Raw genomic sequence first — 20,937 nt, forward strand, 5'->3', positions numbered from 1 at the left:
GGCTGATTTCCTTCCTTTTCACCATGCGGGAATGTTTGACTACTTGGTGGATATTACCTGTCTGGTGATCAGGGGCTGCTCCTGGCCTGATGCTCGGAGTAGGATTGCTGCTCCTGGTTTGTGCCCTTGATTTCTATCCCAACCCAGGGATACTTAGCTTTTTTGTTTTTTGTTTTTGGGTCACACTCGGCGGTGCTCAGGGGTTACTCTTGGCTATCTGTTCAGAAAGAGTTCCTAGCCGGAGAGATAGCATGGAGGAAAGGTGTTTGCCTTTCATACAGAAGGACGGTGGTTCGAATCCTGGCATTCCATTTGGTCCCCTGTGCCTGCCAGGGGCGATTTCTGAATATGGAGCCAGGAGTAACCCCTGAGTGCCACCGGGTGTGACCCAAAAACAAAAATACAAACAAACAAACAAAAAAAAAAAAGATTTCAGAAATAGCTCCTGGCAGGCACAGGGGACCATATGGGATGCCGGGATTCGAACCAACCACCTTAGGTCCTGGGTTGGCTGCTTGCAAGGCAAACACCGATACTTGACTTTTTGCATAGCTGAATGTTCATTTTCTGAGTATTGTTGCTAGAGGTTTTGGGAATATTTAAAATCTTTTTATGGTTTTGTATTTTACAATGAAATCTTTGCTTCCTCAGTAACTTTTTCTACTGTAGGTAGGTAAGTCAACAGCGAGGGCCTGGTTTCAACAGGCCTGGTTTCAATCTGTCTAGTTTGTGCCCCATCTATCCTAGCAGCATAATGATCTGTCTTTCCTCCTGTACTTCCAGACACTCCTGTGAATTCACTGAATTCACGTTTTTTTTTGTTTTCGTTTTGAATTTTGAGCCATATTTGACAATGCTCTGTGCTCACAGGCTCAGGTAATCATATGGGATGCTGGGGATTGAACCTGGGCTGACTAGTTGCAAGGCAAATGCCCTACCCACTGTACTATTGCTCCAGCCCGTGAATCATGGTTAAATGTATGGCACAGTGAGTTTCACTTATTTTTTTCCTTCGGTGAAAGGCATGGGACCCGGGTTTCATACATACAAGTCTGATTCTCACACTTTATTCATTCTTTCCCCTACCTCCTGTATTCAGACTTTGCCTGTCTTTCTGCTTAAATATTTTTCCACATGAACTTTCACAGAGCTTATCTAGCCCTCAAGACTCACATGTGCATTTAGCAGTATTGTGTACACTTTCATAAAGTCATAAATTCACTGGGAATCCATTGTCTTCCTAGAAAATATTTTTTTTGTTTTGTTTTTGGGCCACATCCAGCGATACTCAGAGGGTCACTCCTAGCTATGTGCTCAAAAATCGCTCCTGGCTTGGGGGACCATATGGAATGCCAGGGCATTGAACTGTGGTCCATCCTAGGCTAGTGCAGGCAAGGCAGACGCCTTACCACTAGCACCACCTCTCCTACCCCCTCCACCCCCAGCAATGTTTTTTGTTTTTGTTTTTGTTTGTTTGTTTGTTTGTTTTGGCTTCTGGGTCACACCCGGCAGCACTCAAGGGTTACTCCTGGCTCTACACGCAGAAATCGCCCCTGGCAGGCTTGGGGGACCATATGGGATGCCAGGATTCGAACCACCGTCCTTCTGAAAGCAAGGCAAATGTCCTACATCCATGCTATCTCTCCAGCCCCACAGCAATGTTTTATTACATTTTTTTGTTTTTGTTTCTGGGTTATACCTGGTGATACTCAGGGCTTACTCCTGGCTCTGCACTTCAGGAATCACTCCTGGTGGGCTGGGGGACCATATGGAATACCAGGAATGGAACCAGCTTGGCTGCGTACAAGTTAAACGCCCTACTTTCTGTACTATTGCTCTGGTCCCTCAAGTGAAATAAAACAAATTGTTTTAGTACATTACTGTTAAAGGTTGGGCTTCTTGTAGAAAACATTCAGCACTATACCTTCCACCTAAGTGTCTGCTTCTTCCTACCATTGTCCCAATGACTTCCTCCTACCCAGCTGTCCCATGGTAAGCTTCCTACTCAAGACCAGTTCTGCTTTCTTTATTGTTGCCTTTATCATTCCTCTGCTATGTTTATTTATATCCTGCATATGAGAAATTATTCTGTGTTTTCTCTCTCCTTTTGTCTAACTCTTTATCAGCATGAAACTCTCCAGATCCATCCATATAGTAGCAAATTGCATAATTTCATTTTTCCTTTTTTTTTTTTTTTTTTGTGAAGCAAGGTAATTTTTACTGAAACTTGTTTAGAAAGATGTGAGGCAAGAAAGAGGGAGAAGTATGTGTTCAAGAGAGAACACAGGCTTGAAGAGCAAGCCATGATTTAATTTTAAATTTTAGTTAAGTTATATTCCTTTGCATTTACATGACATTTGTGGGGACATACCCAGCAGTGCTTAGGTCTTACTTTTTGCTCAGGGATCACTTTTGGTGGGAGTGGGGGACCATATAATGCTAGAGATTAAATTCTGGTCAGCTGCATTACTCTGGTCCAACACCATCTATTCTTTTTTTGTTGTTGCTTTTGGGCCATACCCCGAATCACTCAGGGGTTCCTTCTGGCTATGTGCTCAGAAATTGCTCCTCAAAAAACAAAAAACAAAAAACAAAAAACAATTTGGGCCGGGCGGTGGCGCTAAAGGTAAGGTGCCTGCCTTGCCTGTGCTAGCCTTGGACGGACCGCGGTTCGATCCCCCGGTGTCCCATATGGTCCCCCAAGCCAGGAGCAACTTCTGAGCACATAGCCAGGAGTAACCCCTGAGCGTTACCGGGTGTGGCCCAAAAACCAAAACAAACAAACAAACAAACAAACAAAACAGAAATTGCTCCTGGCAGGCTCAGGGGACCATATGGGATGCCGGGATTTGAACCACTGTCCTTCTGCATGCAAGGCAAACGCTCTATCTCCATGTCATCTCTCTGGCTCCAACATTATCTATTTTTTTTGTTTGTTTGTTTTTGGTTTTGGTTTTGGTTCACACTCGGCGGTGCTCAGGGGTTACTCTTGGCTGTCTGCTCAGAAATAGCTCCTGGCGGGCCGGCAAGGTGGTGCTAGAGGTAAGGTGTCTGCCTTGCAAGCGCTAGCCAAGAAAGGACAGCGGTTCGATCCCCCAGCGTCCCATCATATGGTCCCCTCAAGCCAGGGGCAATTTCTGAGTGCTTAGCCAGGAGTAACCCCTGAGCATCAAACAGGTATGGCCCGAAAAGCAAAAACAAAAAAAACAAACAAAAAAACAAACAAACAAACAAAAAAGAAATAGCTCTTGGCAGACATGGGGGACCATATACACCCCTGTGCTATCTCTCCGGGCCCCAACACCATCTATTCTTAACTCTTACCAGGCTAGAATCCCTGAACACAGGGATAGAGCCTGAGGGCCCTGTGCCTAGTGCTAGCCAGACTGCTATAAAACTATGTCTGGACTGGTGCTGTAAGGAGATAAAGTGATATGCATGAAATATATAGAGAAGAAAAATGGCTGCCAGAGTCACATTAGAGTTCGTCTGTAGGGTGGGGAGTGAGAGGGAAACTGGGAAAAGGACACTGGTAGAAAGGAGATGTGTTGGAAGATTGTATGCCTGAAATTCACTCATGAACAACTTTGTAATTGTGTATCTCATGGTGATTCAATTAAAAATTTATTAATAAAAATATATACAAAAAAGTTTATAAAAAATCTTGTCTGAGTGAGCTTTTCTGTGCTCTCCCATTTCTCTCTTCGGTAGAAGTAGAGGGCTCCTCAGTCTCAGTCTCAGGACTCAGAGGCCATGTGGTACAAGAAGGGTCCTGTCCTTCTTGAATATTCTGCTTCCTCAGGGGCGGGAGGAGGGAGTGGAACTTGCAGAAGACCATAGTGATATGGTTCATCCCACTTGTACTGGCGAAAACCCAGGCCCTGACCCTGTCCTTGGAGCTATTCCTGCTCAAGACACAGGGCTCTTGCCTCGGCTTTGACAAGGTCAGTTGCAGGTCTTTGTGCCCAACAGGGCACCAGTCCTTCATTAGCCAGCCTGCAATAGTGACCATGGCTATGGATTTGGTGAGGAATGGTACTAGCCCCAGAAGTCCTGGGGGGCTTTATAGAGAGGAGGTGTGAGCTGATGTTAGTAGAAAATGTGTGTGGTAGGTTTCTGTCAAGGATTTGTATTCAGAACTTGGCAGTTCCTGAACTAGTAGCCCAGGTCATGGGGCTCAAGCCCCATGTCCTGGAAGCACCTCAGAGTGCTGCTGAGTGGAAGGCTATGACTGGACAACTATGCCCCTGACTGTGCCCCTCCATTTCTTTGCAGGTCTGGACAGAAGGAAGCATGGCAGAGGTAGGGGACTCAGCACTCTCAGTAGCTGAGTGGTTACAGGCCCTGCACCTGGAGCAGTACACGGGGCTCTTCGAGCAGCATGGACTGGTGTGGGCTGCTGAATGCCATGGACTTAGCGATGCCCACCTGGTGGACATGGGCCTGCAGCTCCCTGGCCACCGTCGCCGCATCCTGGCTGGCCTGCATCGAGCCCACGCCCCTCCCACCCCTGTTCCACAGCCCACGCCTCGGCCAGTGCCCATGAAGCGACACATCTTCCGTTCACCGCCTGCATCCACCTCTCCTCCCGAGCACTTGGCCACTTCTTGTGAGGCCCTGCCCACAGCACCCCCCATCCCACCCCGGAGGAGCTGCCCACACCCCACCTGCTTCTCTGACCCAACCCCCATTGCCACCCCGAGCCTGGCTGCTCCAGCTCCTGTGCTGCCCCCGCTACCTGCTAAGCGGCACCTGGTGGAGCCAAGTGTCCCTCCTGTGCCCCCTCGTGCTGGGCCACCCTCCCTGCTGGTGAGGTGAGTGGGAGCCATCCAGAGTAGGAGGCGCTGGGCAGCAGAGGGGCTTGTAGCCTTCAGACTAGTGTCAGAAAGGCATCTTGGGGGTGGGAACTGTCTTAGCACAGCCTTAGGGTGCCCTAAGTAGATGTTGGGGCTGAACTGTGATGTGGGGCAGTTGCCAGAAGCACTGCTGGAACTGGCTGTGAAGACCAGCAAGTGGGGGGGGGGCGGGGGGAGGAGCCAAGGCACAATAGGGCTACAGCTTGTTCTCAGAATGCCTGCCTGCTGGTGAGGTTGGTAACCAGGGAGGTAAGGAGAGGCCCTACTGGGCTGGGATGAGGCCAGCAGCAGGAACAGAACTGCCTTGGGGAGAGATACCTCTGCTGATCCAAGAGCCAGAGAGAGAAGTGCATTGGGAACTGGTCTGATGTTCTTTCCTCATGGGGTCTGTGAGTGAGACTAAGAGACGGGCTACAGGCTGCAGTCAGGAGGTGGCAAGTGTGAGCAATGTGCCCATGCCAGAGCACATGGTTGTGATCCTTGACAGTTTTCTCAGACTTTATCCTACTATATAGCAAGGGCTGCTCTGCATATCTCTGCTCTCTCCTTTGCCCTCTAGTTCTTTGTTTCTGTGAGTTTCTTCTGGCCCTGTGCCTGTCCTGCTCACTTGCCATTCTGCCTGTCCTTGGCTGGGATGCCCATTGAAGGGGCACCTGTGTGGGGACTGGTGTTCAGGATGCTGGAGGTGGCCGGAGGCTGGAAATTCATCATCAGCCCCATGTGGGATTGGCTTCCCGGAGGAGGAAGGGGCAGGTCTCAGATCTTCTTTTCTTATTGTTGGGGTGTGCAGGGCGGCCTTATAGGGGCTTCTTTGCTCCCAACAGCAAGCCTGAGGTGGTGGGACTGTTGTACCCCATTTTCTGATAACCTGAGGCTCAGAAGGGAGGTGACCTAGCTGTATCTCTGCTGTGTGCTGGCACAGGGAGCACCTAGGCAGGGCTTGGGGCTGTGCCCACCCCAAAGGGGTATGGAGCTGGGGCCCCTTGAAGGCCAAGAAGAGCTGTAGTGTTTTGAGATTTGATTGGTAGAAGCATAAAAAGGGTGTTCCTGGGTTCACACAACCAGGGATCCATCAGATGGTTCCTTGAGAACCAAGCAAGAACCAGCTTCCAGCTCCTATCAGTTTTCTGGTAGCACCTCGCCCTCTAGTGGTCACGTTTCCTCATGTAGGCTAGAGAGTGAACGTTGAGTGTGTGTGTGACTGTGTGTGTATGTGTGTGTGTGTGTGTGTATGTGTGTGTGTGTGAGAGAGAGTGTATTTGTGTGACTCTGTGTGTGTGTGTGTGTGTGTGTGTGTGTGTGTGTAGTTATAGTGTCCACTGGGTGAAGTGTAGGTCTGGATTCTACTTGGGAGGCAGGATTCCTGACACAGAAGCTGCCCCTCCAGGCCTATTACTCCCTCAAATGCTCCCCATCCCAACCCCTACTTTCCAGGACTTCTGTTTTGTTTTGGTGCCACACTTGGTTGTGCTTGGGGATACCCCTGACTCTGCACTCAGGAATTACTCCTGGCAGTGCTTGGGTGGGGGTCATACAGGCTACCAGGATCTAGTATGGGTCAGCTGCATGCAAGACAAATGTCCTACTCGCTCTATCACTCTGGCTCTATTCCAGGACTCTTCTGGGTATCAGGAGCCTAGCTCTCCCAGGGTACTGGACCCAATGTTGGCCTCTGCCTCAGTCAGCCCTTAAACATGACTGGGGGGCCCAGAATCCTGTTCCTTGTGGTGAAAGCTCAAAAATTCATTCCACAGAGAGAATTTGAAGTTAGATCTTGTAAAAAAAAATTGTTGTTGTTGTTTTTGGGCCACACCTGGCAGCATTTAGGGATTATTCCTGGCTTGTGCTCAGAAATTGCTTCTGGCAGGCTCAGGGGACCATATGAGGTGCTGTGGATCAAACCTGGGTGTTCCAGGTTGGCTGCATGCGAGGCAAATGCCCTACCACTGTGCTAACACTCCAACCCCTACATCTTGCAAATTTGGACTCTTCTTTAGGGTAGTGTGGTGAGATGGGAGCTGCCAAGCTTAATTCCTGGATCCTCAGGAGCTTTCATCTTGGAATACTAGGTATTCGGGGTTCTAGAAGTATGGATTCTGGGGGTATATGCAGCCCTTTGGGCCTGGGGGTAAGAAAACTCAGGATTATAGGATGTCTTATAGGCACTGATGAACCTGGCTGGCTGCCCCCGGCCCTCCAGTACTTCTTATGAAGCCTGTCCTTGGCCTTCATGTCCTGACTTAGTCCTGGAGATGGGTCAGGTCTCAGAAATCTCAGCCCTCTCTTCCCGGTGATAAGGTGGCCACAGAGCATTTCTGCCTGACTCCCATGTTCCAGGCTCCCAAAAGCCTTCGAGGCTTGTAGGCCCTGAGGTCATGGACTACACATACCCCAGTTCTGAGGAGTTTGGGCAGTTTCGTTGGTGACAGGCACGAGGACCAGGTATGCACACTTATATGCACTAATATACATATGTGTAGGAATCTCTGGGAGGTGAGTGGCACATGTGTTGTGTGTATCGGGCAGGTAAGAGTCAAGCAAGCAATCCACTGTGTCGTGTGAATGTGTTTCAGTATAAGTGTGCATGTATGTATGAGTGTAATCCTGTGTGTCTGCTGTGCATCTATCTGCCTGTGTGTTCTGTGCATATGTTTCTGTGTGTGCATGAATGTATATGATGTGTGATTCTGTGTGAGTGTGTCAGTGTGTAAGTACATGAGTATATGAGTGGCTGGGTATGACAGTATATGTTCAATGTGAGTATCTATGTGTGTATACGTGAGACTGTATATGATATATGTGTGCGTGTCCGTAAGAGTGGATATGTGCTATGAATGACTCTGATGTGTGTATGTAAATTGATGTGATGTGTATGTGTGTGTCTATGAGTGTATCTAATGTATATGTGTACCAATTTGTGTGTGAACTTGTGTGTGTGAATATATGTGATGTACGTGTGTGTGGTCTCTGTAAGTGTGTCTGTGAGCTTTTGTCTGTGGGAGTCTATATGTGTCTGTGTATTTCTGTATAACTATGTATGAGTGTGTGTGTGTGTGTGTGCGCGTGCGTGCATGTGTGTGTGTATGTGCGTGCCCATGTCAGCTCCCCAACAGTGAGCCTTTATTCTTGTTTCTATGTTTCCCAGTGCTCTGGACATGTTTGCTGGTAGCCAGAGCTGAGTAAGCAGACCCCAAATTCCCACACAACCCTACTAGTATCTCTGCAGCTGTCTTGGAGAAAAGGAGTTTTCCATGAGGCAGGAGTGATGGGGCTTGCACTCCCTCCTGCCCCAGACAGGCCAGCATTCAGGAAACAGCACTGTTGGTTGGACCCAGCCTGGGAGAGCTGCTCCCTACCACTAATTAGTTGGTATTGTTGGGCCATACCCAGCAGTGCTCAGGGCACTGCTCTGGGCAGTGCTGCAGGGGACCTTGCCTTTCTGCGGATGATCCCACTGCTTGTCAGCACCAAAGAATGTGATCTAGCCCTTTGAACATCTCCCATCTGTTCTCCCCCACCCAGCACTATTGAAGCTGGTGATGGTGATGGTTCTCAGGTGCCCATAAGTGCTCAGGTGCTTCCTGAGTCCCAGCACCCAGCGTGGCAGCAGCACTATTTAGAAGTAGCCTCTGTGTCTGCAATTGAGTTTTCTTCCCTGATACCTGGAGAAACTGGAGTCAAGGTATCTCTGGACGGTCCTGATCCCAGCCAATCCCTGCTCCTTCTGGAGGCGGGTCACTTGTTGCCAGGACAGAGCTTGATCTCTTCCTAGAGTTTTTTTCCCCTGCTTCCCTGGGCCTCCTGGTGGTCTGGAGTTGGAGCAGCCTTGATCAGGGTTTCCTGGGCGTCCCCCAACCCCAGGCCAGCTCCCCTGTGGCCATTGTCCTGTTCCCGCTGGAGATGGGGGCGGCCTTGGGGTGGGGAGGAAGTGCGCCCCGGGGGATTCTGGGTGACTTTCCTTTTTCTCAGGCCGGTTTCAGGAAGTGTGTGTCTTGGCTAGGGCTGCAGGGGGTGGGGTGCCGAGAGCAGGAAGCTGTGGGAGAGAGAGCTGGACGCTCAAGTTCAGTGGCTCGCTGGGTGGAAGCCCCAGTGACACTTGGGGACCCACTCGCAGATACCTGCTCCCGGGTCTGCAGGGACCCTGGTCCTAGCTGGGCAGAACCCTCCCTGCCCCACACTTGGCCTCACACCCTTCCCGGAGCCCACTGGAGCTACAAGCTAGTCCCAGTACCTGCTGCCGCCTGCAGGAGCCCCTGGCGTCTGAGGGTGAGCTTGGCCTGCGGGGCTCAGCTAGGCCTAGGAGGGCAGGAACCCCACCTGTTAGTGCCTTCCACCCAAGGGCTGGACTTTCTCTGCTACAGCCCTCCTACTCTCAGAAGTTTCTCTCCTTCCACTTTCTCCCACATTTCTGTATTTCTTCTGCCTTTTCCCTTCTCCCTCTTCTCTTTGCACTGGGCTGCCCAGTCTCCATTTCCCCACCTGGGTTCTCAGCTGTGACTAACGGCGCCTATGGTCCTGTTTTCTGGCCTTTCTTGGACTCTGCTGGCCCCTTCTCTCTAGGTGTTTGAGGGACTCTGCTGAGGGTTCCTTAGAGGCTCCGAGAGTGCTTCTCTCTGTCAGGTTCAAGGGGCTATGGCTCCTGGTAGGTCCTATCTGATGCCTTGAGTCCCAGATGCGGGGGAGCTGTCCAGGACAGATGCTTATTTGCCCTCCTCCTGGGCTGGTAGCCTGATTCATGGGTGCTTGTGTTGTCAGGCCCTGGACTGGCCTCCCCTCTCTGCAGTAAACTCAGGATCCTTTACTGGTGTCCTGGGACTCACTGATTCCCCAACCCTGTGCCCACGGCTCACCTTTCATTGGGCCTAGCACTCATTGTCCTCTCTGTCTTCTGCTGGGGCTGGGCACTTGGGATGTGGCTCTCACAGCAGAGCCCCGTCTGCTCTAAGGCTGACCTTCCCTCCCACTGAAGCCCTCTGGGGCCAGCATGGGCCGTGCAGGATGTGTAGCTGCATTTGAAAATCCAGATAGTGGCCTTCTCCTGCCCACCACAGCTTTTGGCTTGTGGGAACGCTCCGTGTCTGCTTGAGGATAGATGCACCAGACTAAGTGGAGGGAGCTGCTGGTTGGACTTCCTAGAGGAAAAGGCATGTCATGAGCCCCACGGAGTTGATCCTGGTCTATATAGGGGTTGAATGGGAAAAGGCCCTTAGCAGAATGCTTGGCATATAGCAGGTATTTAGCAAGTAGAAGATATTGCTTGGGGGAGAAAAGCAGAGGGACAGGGGTGGTACCTCCAGGGGCTGGAGCACATGCTGGGCATGCACAGGGCCCTGGGTTCAATCCCTGCACAAAGCAACTTCCTCAGAACCATGGGGTATAGGTGGCCCTGGTGACCCTCATCCCTGCTGGGGAGGCCTTCTCCAAAACCTAACAAGAACGAGCCAAATCAATAGTACAGTGGGCAGGGCATTTGCCTTGTACCACATGTGACCCAGGTTTGATCCCTGGCAACATGTTTCTTCCAAGCCTGCCAGAAGTGATCCCTGAGTGTAGAATCAGAAGTAAACCCTGAGTACTCAGGTGTGGCTTCCAAACTGAAACAAAACAGAAAACAAAAATCAAAGAGGCAAGAGAGATACTGAGACTTGGGTGATGCCTTGGTTGTTAGTGAGGCAAGTGGGGTGCTGCTGGGGGGTATTTCTGAAGGTTCTGAGCAGGTGCTAATTAGCACAGACTCCCAGCTGCACCCTTTGTGCTGGTGATGAGAGGGGTGCTTTGTGGGCTCACAGTCTGTGCAGAACAAGGCAGCAGGCTTCCAGGGGCCCCTGCGAGGCAGATGTTTCCAGAAGGGGTTCCAGTGCTGTGTCCTGAGTGGCAGGGAGAGCAGAATGGGGACCCTGGTGGAGCAGACCTTGGGTCTCATGATGGAGAGGAGAGGAAGGGCCGGGACAGCTACAGAGGAAGCTCAGGTCCAGGCCTAGACATGGGCCTATGGAACAGGGCACAAATGCGGAAGTGGGCAGTTGGGACAGCAGATCCGGGAAGGACTGGGAGAGGATTGTGTGTCTAGATCACTGGGACCCCTTCCTGGTCTTGATTCTGCTGACCAGAGACCAAGAGAGGTCCTGGGCAAGGTCCTCCCAGAGCCCAGTGATGCATTCTGGGTGCTCATTCCTCCAAGCTCCCTTCAGTGAACTGGATGTTGGCAGACAATAGCTGTTTTGAGTGATGGAAGTGAGGGGGGTGGAGGGAGCCCCAGGGAGGCCCCAGACCAACCCCGAGCCTGAGTGGTATCTCATAGCACTGGGAAAGGATGTGTGGCTTAAATCACTTACTTGACCTACCACCCCCTGTCAGAGAACATCACTCAGTACCCATCCCCCAATCTGTCTTCTTCAAGAAAACCAATAGGAGAGCACCCACTGCTGCCCCTGCTGGGGAAGGGGGCATTGCCCACTTGGGCAAATACTGATTCTGTCCTTTGGAGGGATGCCAGGAGTTGTCTGGGGGAAGGAATAGCACATGTAAAAGCTGGAAATATGCTTTAGGGCAGGGGTCCTCAAACTTTTTAAACAGGGGGCCAGTTCACTGTCCCTCAGACCATTGGAGGGTCTGACTATAGTAAAAACAAAACTTATGAATGAATTCTTATGCACACTGCATATATCTTATTTTGCAATGAAGAAACAAAACAGATACAAATACAATATGTGGCCCGTGGGCCATAGTTTGAGGACCACTGCTTTAGGGGATGCAGCTCACATTAGGGTATTGGAATGTAAGGGGGTGCATTAGGTAGGGTTCAGGGCCCCCCACTCTGCAGGCTACCATCTTTAGGGTCTCTGAGTCATTGCTGGTACTGGGGTAGGGACTACTTTGAGTTCTGTGCTTGGGGACCATGGAACTCTGGGATTGAACAAAAAAGCCTTTGCTTCTATCCATTGAGCCCTTTTCTCTGGCCCTGATCTATATCTTCCGAGGAGCGTGACACCTCCCCACTTCCCCCACTCTGCCTGGGATGGGCCTTCTGGTGCTGACGAGCTGGTGCAGTTGTGGATGGGCCTCTTGCAGCACGTAGCACTCGCTCTATGACTAGAACTCTAGCCCCTGCAGAATGCATCTGGGTGCAGTTGCCCTGAGCCAGGGAGGCAGTTCTTCGATGGATGACCTCAAGCCCTGCTTCAAGTGCCCAGACTTGCAGTGGAGGCATAGAAGGAACTAGAGACTAGAGATGGGCTCCTTTGTCATGTGGAGGGAGGAAAAAGGCTCCTGGGAGAACTGGAGAGCCAAGGTGGGGCAAGAGGTTACCTCTGTTTGGGTGTCGCAGGGATTGTTAAAGGCACCTGAGTCAATAGAGGGTGGAGGCTTAGCTGTAGATTGGAACTGGGGATACAGAGGGGAGCAGGCCCTGAGCATCTAAAGCTCAGGCTGGGTTGGGGCCTCAATGGGCACTCCTTCCTTTTGGGGTTTTCCCTCTCTGTTTGTGACTTCAGTGCTACTTCTCCCTTCCCGTCTGGCTCTGACTCCTGCTACCCTGTGGGCCAGCAAATGGGGTCAGCCAGGAGGCTTCCTGAGGAAGTGTCTATGTAAAGCCTGGCAGTCCGTAAGGGACCCTTTGCTCTTACTATCTTGGTACATCAGGTCTGTTCTGCAAAGACTCTGCCAGTCTTCCTGCCAAAGTCATGGCAGGCTCTCAGAGCTTTCATGGGTTTCTCAGAGCTGAGACTGCATGTCTCCCCAAGTGTCCCCCAACTTGGCCAAGAGTGTGTGTCCTGGGCAGCCCTCAATGACCCTGATGTCAGCCATGGCCTTGGTCCTGCTAGCTGAGCTTAGAGGGTGCTCCTGGGTCTGCCTAGCTTCAAATCTAAGGACATATCACCTAGGATCCTGTGCCTCAGTTTCTTCCACTTTGCAAAGAACCAGTGGGAAAGTCCATGTCACACAGAGTATATGAGTTAAAAAAAATTCCATGGGGCCGGGTAGGTGGCGCTGGAGGTAAGGTGTCTGCCTTGCAAGCGCTAGCCAAGGAAGGACCGCGGTTCGATCCCCCGGCGTCCCATATGGTCCCCCCAAGCCAGGGGCGATTTCTGAACACATAGCCAGGAGTAACCCCTGAGCGTCAAACGGGTGTGGCCCAAAAACCAAAAAAAAAAAAAAAAAAAAATTCCATGATCAGGGGCCGGAAAGATTGCATAGCAGGTATGACACTTGCCTTGCACATGGCCAACCTTAATCCCTGGCATCTCATATGGTCTCCTGAGCTGGCTAGGAGTAATTCCTGAGTGTAGAGCCAGAAATAACTTTTGAGCACTGCTGGGTGCAGTCCAAAAACAAACAAAATGAAATTATTCCATATTTGGATCTCATTTGTTTATATAGTCCTTGCCCCATTCGTGACTCCTTCTTGTGGGGTCTCAGCAGGGGGCTGGGGTGGCAGAGACAGAGGTGGTGTTTGTCTCAGAATTCCACATGTTGGGTGGTCTTGGGACAGCAGGGCCATCCTGAAGTTCAGGGCAGGCATGGAGGAGGAGGTGGGGCACACATGCCGAGGATGGGGAGGAGCAGAGGTCAGTTTTGAGGGAGGCCACCTGCGCCTGGGTGTGAGGTGTGAAGGCTGCCCCCCTCCTCAGGGTTAGGCTAAGTGATCCTGGACCATAGCTCAGAGTTCAGCATCAATAGGTCAGGGCCAAAGGCTCCTTCCCTTGATTCTGTCTGTCAAGAATTCTTCCTGATTGCATTTATCTTGCATGTAGGTGATCCTGGTTAGATCCCTGCCATTGTATAGGGTCCCTTGAGCATTGTCAGGAATGAACCCTGAGAACAGAACCATAAGTGACCTGTAGACAATTTCAGGTATAGCCCAATTTCCTCCCAAATTTCCTCCCATTCTGCAAAGACTCTGCCAGTCTTCCCACCAAAATCATGGCAGGCTCTCAGAGCTTTCGTGGGTTTCTCAGAGCTGAGACTGCATGTCTCCCCAAGTGTCCCTTGGATCATTATCCACCTTTCATCTGTTTCCCCCACAAATTTAGTGTCATCTTCTTCAGCTAACCACCCACCCATCCACCTGTCCATCTGACTGCCTTTCTGTCCGTCTCTCCATCTATTCATCCATCCATCCATCCCTCCATCTTCCATCCATCCATCCATCCATCCATCCATCCATCCATCCATCCATCCATCTTCCATCCATCCATCCATCCATCCATCCATCCATCCATCCATCCATCCATCCATCTCCCACCCTCCTACCTCCTATGTCAGGCCCTGAACTAGGCTGTGGGAGAGTGATCAGATGCAGCCACTCCCTAAAGGTGCTCAGAGGCTAGAGTGGGAGGTTCATCCTGCTCTGGTACCTACTAGAGCAGGGGTGGCTAACACACAGCTCTCAAACCACATGCAGCTCACGGCCAAAATGAATGTGGCTCTTTGCCTCTTATCATTATTTTTTATACTGTGGCTCTTTGCCAAGTTTGGATTTTGTTGTGCTGCTTCTGAGGAGGGACCTCTGAGGAGAGATCTCTGAGCGCACAGTCCCACCCCCAGGACTGCATGGGCCAGCAAGCGGGGGACCCGTGTGTCACATGTTGGGTCACATCTTGCCATTAGTTCTTAGTGTGGAGGACGCAGCACACCCTCACCATCACTGCAGGATTTTTGCCCTCATTCAAAATAGCAAAATGCAATATGTATTTAATAGATTATTGTTAAAATTATATGCTTTTATGTGAGTGTTTGTATGTTTTGGCAGGTCATTGCCTGGTGTGGCTCTCTGACTCTCACAGTTTAAAATTTTGGCTCTTTGTGTCGAACTTGTTCACCACCCCTGTACTAGAGGATTACTTAGTGCAGGGACAGTTCAGACGTTCTTGAAGTTCTCTGAAGAACATGTCTCCCTCCATTGGGGGCTCCTTGTTATTGCAATACCACTGTCCATGCAGCTCTCCTGGGGCCAGATATGTGGGAGGGACCAAGGCTCAGTGTGCAAGATGTGAGCCCCCCTGGCACCAAACCTCTCTCTTCATGGAAGCTATATGCTCTGACGGCTGCACAGGGCCTGTATACTCTGTATAACACAGAGCCTTTTTGCTTTGATAGCTGTGTGGGGCCTCTGCGCTCTGATGGCTGCATGGAGCCTGTATGCTCTGATGGCTGCACGAGGTCTGTGCACTCTTTAATGGCTACATAGAGCCTGTATGCTTTCTGATGGCTGCATGGGGCCTGTACACTCTAATGGCTGCACAGAGCCCGTACAGTCTCTGATATCCACATGGGCAGCTTTAGCTTCCTATTTAGGCTGTGCCCAAAGACCTGCTTCATGGAATCTGGTTTATCCTCAGTGGTCAGGGGTTTATGGATGTAGCTACACCCTAAGAAGCACAAGGTCCTGGGAGCCAGTAGGCTGGTCCTGGCATAGGGGGGCTAGTCCAAAGGTTGATGGGCTGGTTCTGGCAAAGGTGGTTCGAAGGACATTCTTGTACTGTGAGACTGCTTGTGGGGGAATCCTGACTGTGCTGCAACGTCTCAGTAACCACACATAGGCTGGAGCTCATGGGAGTCACAGCAATGCTCACATACATGCCCGCTGGAAGACACTCTTTCTGGCAGGTGCTCACACATCTTTTATGTCTTGGTGCCCACCCACTGTGGGTGGGGGCATAGCTTTGTGAGGCTGATGTACCTACCCCTGGCTGCTCCATGATGGGAAATTACAGTGTCAGCAGTGTCATAAGCAGTAAAGTTTCAGCAGCATAGATTCATGGGGGAGAACCTGTGACCGTATGCTTTCAAGGCACCATGTTCCTCCAGGTCTCAGGATAAGTCAGAGGATGAGAGAAACCAGAGGAATCAGAAATCCTCCCCATACAGAAGAGGAAGGCAGGGCTTGGGTTTGTCTCTAGGATAGGTCACCTGAGGAACGAGATTTCCTTCCCTTCTATGGCTGGAGCCTGTCCTGGGAGATATAGCCTGTAAGGGGCGCTGTGTCCTATGCTGACTTGAACAGGCCAGCTAGCTGCTGGAGCCCTGTGAAGCCCAAACCTATCCTGGGAGAGGGAAGGTTCCTGAGGAAGGAGCAGCAGATGAGGCGCTGGTGTGGGAAGTGTGTTATAGGATGAGTTTGAGGGGTCTGGGGAATCCCCTTCTGGAGCAGGAGAGAAGGTGGTCTTCATTGCCTTTTTCCATTCAGTGCCACCATCATTGTGCCAGGCAACACCTTCTGAGCCTTAAGTGCTTGGGTTGGTTCTGGGCACATGGCTTCATGACAGAACACAGACCTTCAAGTGCATAGCCTGGATTTGACCCCCAACACCAGGTGACTCCTGAGCATGGTCAGGGGTGGGCCCCCGCAGCTCACCGGAAACAAACCTGTCTCTAGTCAGACTCCCTGAAGTCCTCTTGAGCTCCCCAGACTAGAGTGTGACCCCATCCCCACATCTCTTCATCGCATCTAGCTAAAGTTGGTGCTGTGGGGTGACTCCTGTAGGCCCCAGAAGGTGACCCACTTCCTGCAGCCTCCAGGGCTTGGGGCATGGAGGGTGTGGGTGAGCAGAGTGAGATGGACATGGCTCCTTGGGATGTGGGGCTTGTAGGGGGAACGGTGAGCTGGGGTCCTAGGCTGTATAGGCTTAGCTCCTGGTTTGGGCTATTCTACAGCTAATCTTTTACTGCCTGCCTTCCTTCTGGCCCAGCCTGCCTTCTGAGGAGGAGCCGCCGCTGCCGCCACTGTTGTCCCCGCTCCGACCAGAAATTGCTGAGCCCCCATCGCCACCTCATAGTCCCCCAAAGATCCCCCCAAAGCCTCTTCATCTGCTGCCAGAGTTTGGTAAGGATCACTGCCTGGGGAGGGGGGCATCTGGGATCTTACTCCCCTTTCTGTTGGGCATTCCCTCCCTTGCTGTGAAACCCCTTGAGTACAGGGGAGTGTCCTGGTAGGCCTCCGAGACTGTATGCCCTCTCTCTCCCTGCTCCTCACTCATCTCTTGCCTTGACCCACCCCAGGCTTATTCCAAGACTTGGGGCAGGCTGTGGTGACTGCTCCCCCCCATCCACACCCGCACCCCCTTGCAGTCCACCAGTATAAACTTAGAAATAGCACTTCCTGTCCCTGGTGTCTTCTGAAAGCAGGTCTGGGTGGGGGTAGGGTAGGACCTTCTTGGGCTGAGGGTAACTTGTATGAGGGAGGTCCAAGTGCCCCCCAGAGGGGAGCTGGCCCTTTATCTTGCTTTATGAGTCTCCCTAATCCTTTTTTCTCTCCAGATGACTCTGACTACGATGAGTTCCCAGAGGAGAGGCTGGGGGCCCCAGCCAGCGTGATGACCAAGAAGGTGGGGAATGGTGCAGATGGTGTGGATTGTGGATCAGAGGAAGGGCAGGGGGCTTATCCAGATGCCTTTTAAGCTCTGGGGGTCACCAGATAGAGAAAAGGGCATTGTTCAGGAAAGTCCCCTTGCCCTTTGCAGGGGTCGAGGGCCAATGCAGCTCCTGGATGATGCGAGAGGTTTTGGAGGCCTGAGAGTCCTAGGGTATTACCGTTCTGGGATTCTAGGGGCCTGAGGACCCTGGTTTCCTGGTCTGGGCTTCTCCAAGCCCTGGGCTTCGCTGCACCTACTGTGCTCCTTTGGCCCCTGCTTGGTTATTTGCGTCCATTCTTTCACTTTCTGTGTTGCTAAATCTCCCTGAGTGACTGTCTCCATCCCCGAATCTTTCTTCACCCCCCACTAAATATATTTAGATATAGCTATGTTTGTTGGTGTTGGTTGAGGTGATGGTATTTTGGGACCACACCCAGCAGTGCTCAGGGCTGCTATGACTTCTTGCTCAGCAGCTGCTCAAGGCCAGGGATCGTGTGGAGCTCTTGCATGCAGAGTGTGTTCAGCCCATTGAGATCTCAATCAATTGAGATCTCTGGGATCTCAATCCCTTTAGCCATATTTTTTGTCTGAGCCCTGGGCCCTGCCTCCTCCCCCCCCACCCCCCAGTTTTTTCTGGCCCTAAGGTTTAAGTGGAACATCTGATGCTGGGTGGGTCTGGGATGCAGGACGAGCCCCGAGGGAGTCCACTGCACCTACTGCCACGGGCTGTGCGTGTGGCCAGTCTGCTGAGCGAGGGAGAAGAGCTTTCCGGGGGCGAGCAGGAGGACGAGGAAGAACCTGACCATGCCTACGAGGGCATCCCCAGGTGAGTCTCCCTCAACTGGGTCCTCTCCCCCTGGGTGGATGAGACACCCACAGCCTGAGCCCACCTTTGCTTGACAGCCTCCTGATCACCGAGCTCCCGCCACACTCCATGGACAGGCTGCCCGGGGGTTCCACCCCTGTGCCCACGGTGCTCAAGGCTGGCTGGCTGGACAAGAATCCGCCACAAGGGTGAGTGAGGCTCAAGGGGCCCGCAGGGTCTGCAGGACCCGCTTCATTGGGGGCCACATCCTAGAGCAGCTTTTTCCCCTGGGCCACTGGGAGGTCCTTCTCTTCAAGATCCTTTTTCCCACCGGGCCTGGCTCTGCCGGACTCTGCTTCTGACTGCCAGAGGGACAGAGTTCCCTCAGTTCCCTCTGAACTTTCTTGCTTTTTCTTTTTTTCTCTCTCTGTTTTGGGGCCACACCTGGTGACATTCAGGGTGGCTCTGAAGTACTCCTGGCAGTCTGGGTGGAGGGAGGGATCATATGGGATGCTGAGATCTAACTCAGAGCCTCAAAGCGAATGCCCTTCCAGCTGTGCTAACCCTCCAGGCACCAAATAGATGCTGCTCTCCCTCTGAACTTTCAACTTTGTTCTGTGCTGCCTCTGCTCCCTCAGATCCTACATTTACCAGAAGCGATGGGTGAGACTGGATGCTGAGAACTTGTGCTACTTTGATAACAACAAGGTGAGCTCTCCCAACCCCCGATCTGTCTCTGATGGGACTCCCAACACTCAGTGATTCCTCCCCAGGGTCCAGTCCTCCCTTGACCTATGCCCTCCAGCCCCACTGGCCAGCCATGGTTTCTACCTGGGGCTTGAATCCCCAAGAGAGGGGTGGCCACTTGGCTTTAGCCAAGTCTGGGGGTACTGAGGAGCATGTCCCAAAGTGCAGTTCCCTCTTTTGCCCAGGACGCCTACTCCAAGCGATTTGTCTCTGTTGCTGGCATCTCTCGTGTGGCTGCCATTGGGGACCAGAAGTTTGAAGTGATCACGCATAATCGGACCTTCACCTTTCGAGCAGAGAGCGATGGTACGGAGATATGGGGATGCACAACCCACAGGGATTTGGGAATTATGGGGGGTGTGAACGTGAAGGGGACAGAAGGCAGACAGTTTGGCCAGAGGAGTGGGGAGGAGAGAACCAGGGCACCTGTGCTCCTATGTCAAACTCAGAGGAGCCTCCCCTCGGGGCAAGGGGGCAGCACTCCATGACTGGCCCCCTGACTAAAGTCCTCAGTATGAGCCCCTTTTCATGGTGTGGCAAGGCCTGGAGCCTGAGCTCATGCAGCACGAGAACTCATAGCAGGTGCTGGCCCAAGATCTGCTTCTAGCAGAGGCGTTACCCAAGGGGCTGGCTGGGGACCCCTTCAGGTATTCTGAGCTTGGCTCACATCTCCTTTTCCCTCAGTGGAGCGGAAGGAGTGGCTGCAGGCTCTGCAACAGGCTGTGGCTGAGCATCGGGCCCAGGCCCGGCTGTCCAGTGCCTACCCATTGGGTATTCAAGGCCCGGAGCCACCTGACCATGCGGGCAGTCTGGAGCTCCGTGGCTTCAAGAATAAACTCTATGTGGTCGTGGCCAGGGACAAAGTGCAGCTTTACAAGAATCTGGAGGTATGACAGGGTTGGCTGGACACCTGAACTTTTCCCCCAGCTCCCCTTGCTCACCTAATCCTCCAGACCTCACCCATACACACCTAGTCCCTTCCCATTCCCATGTAGACCTGAACCTACTTTTTTCTGTCTTCTTTTTAACCTGGGCCTTTGTCTGCCTCCTTTCTCCTTTCTGGGCACTATCGCCCCTTCAGGGATCATGCCCCTCTATGTCCCACTATGTCGCTGCCTGGGCCCTAGTGCCACCTCTGCCCTCCCCTCTCCTGCAGGAGTACCAGATGGGCATTGGCATCACCTTTATTGACATGAGTGTGGGCAATGTAAAGGAAGCAGATCGGCGCAGCTTCGACCTCACCACGCCCTACCGCATCTTCAGGTGCTCTTACCTCTGCTGCCAGCAGCAAACATCCCCACCTCCCCCAATCAACCACTTTCCCTCCTGTATTTCCTTCTTTTTTTTGTTTTTGGGTCACACCTGGCAGTGCTTAGGGGCGGTACTCAGGGGTTACTCCTGGCTCTGTGCTCAGAAGTAGCTTCTGGCAGGCACGGGGGTCCACTTGGGATGCTGGGATTTGAACTGCTGTCTGTTTGAATCAGCTGCATGCAAGGCAAATGCCCTACCGCTGTGCTATCTCTCTGGACTTGTATTTTCTTCTTAAGCTGTGGGAGCTTCTCTTTCTTGGGGTCTTTCCCCTTCCTGCTCCGCCCCTCACCTCACTCTATTCTCTCTGCCCATCCCTATTTTGCTGCTCCTAGAGTTCCCCCTTCATGACCCGGCCCTCCTCCCTCAAAATATTCCTCTGCCCCAGGGGGCTGGTGTGCATGCTTCTTTCATGGGAGGCTCAGACTGGATCCCCAGCACTGCTTGGTACCCCAAGAACTGCCAGGAACTGCAGCTCCCCTGAGCCGCATACCAGGAGCAGCCTCTGAGCTTACTGGCATATGTTCCTCTAGGGGCCAAAGTGACAGTGCACAGTGAGAGACCTGGAGTTCATTCCCTTCCCTGGATTCCAGCCTGGTGACCCGAGTAGTGCTGTATCTATGGCTGAACAGCTAGCCATGGAAGGGCTCTATTTAAAATGGAAAAAATCTCCCCTGGTTCACCAATGAGACCTCTGCTGCTTTTTCCTCCTTGTCTCCTGGGACCATTCTGGACATGCCTCTGGGAGCCTGAGACTCTTGTCTGGTCCTCTCTGACCTTGCCTGTCCCTCAGGCTTCTCACTGGCCTCCACCCTGCCCGGGCTGCCTGCCAGGGCCTGCCTTCCTCCCCAGCCTTCCTGCGGTGTCT

The 20,937-nt window shown here is 52.2% G+C and overlaps 1 protein-coding gene across 1 annotated transcript in view; it reads left to right on the plus strand.

The window, feature by feature from the left end:
* Nucleotides 1–20,937, plus strand: part of ARAP1 (ArfGAP with RhoGAP domain, ankyrin repeat and PH domain 1) — a 62,280-nt gene that overhangs the window by 17,590 nt on the left and 23,753 nt on the right. Inside the window, exons 3-11 of the mRNA XM_049780250.1 lie at nucleotides 4,276–4,814; nucleotides 16,547–16,680; nucleotides 17,115–17,182; nucleotides 17,896–18,035; nucleotides 18,113–18,223; nucleotides 18,653–18,722; nucleotides 18,947–19,067; nucleotides 19,446–19,648; nucleotides 19,918–20,024. Coding sequence (XP_049636207.1) covers nucleotides 4,294–4,814; nucleotides 16,547–16,680; nucleotides 17,115–17,182; nucleotides 17,896–18,035; nucleotides 18,113–18,223; nucleotides 18,653–18,722; nucleotides 18,947–19,067; nucleotides 19,446–19,648; nucleotides 19,918–20,024 — 1,475 coding nt within the window. The 5' untranslated portion in view covers nucleotides 4,276–4,293. The remainder of the gene's footprint in view (nucleotides 1–4,275; nucleotides 4,815–16,546; nucleotides 16,681–17,114; nucleotides 17,183–17,895; nucleotides 18,036–18,112; nucleotides 18,224–18,652; nucleotides 18,723–18,946; nucleotides 19,068–19,445; nucleotides 19,649–19,917; nucleotides 20,025–20,937) is intronic.

This window comes from Suncus etruscus, chromosome 9 (genome assembly GCF_024139225.1).
Source record: "Suncus etruscus isolate mSunEtr1 chromosome 9, mSunEtr1.pri.cur, whole genome shotgun sequence".
In the NCBI taxonomy this organism is placed as follows: Eukaryota; Metazoa; Chordata; class Mammalia; order Eulipotyphla; family Soricidae; genus Suncus; species Suncus etruscus.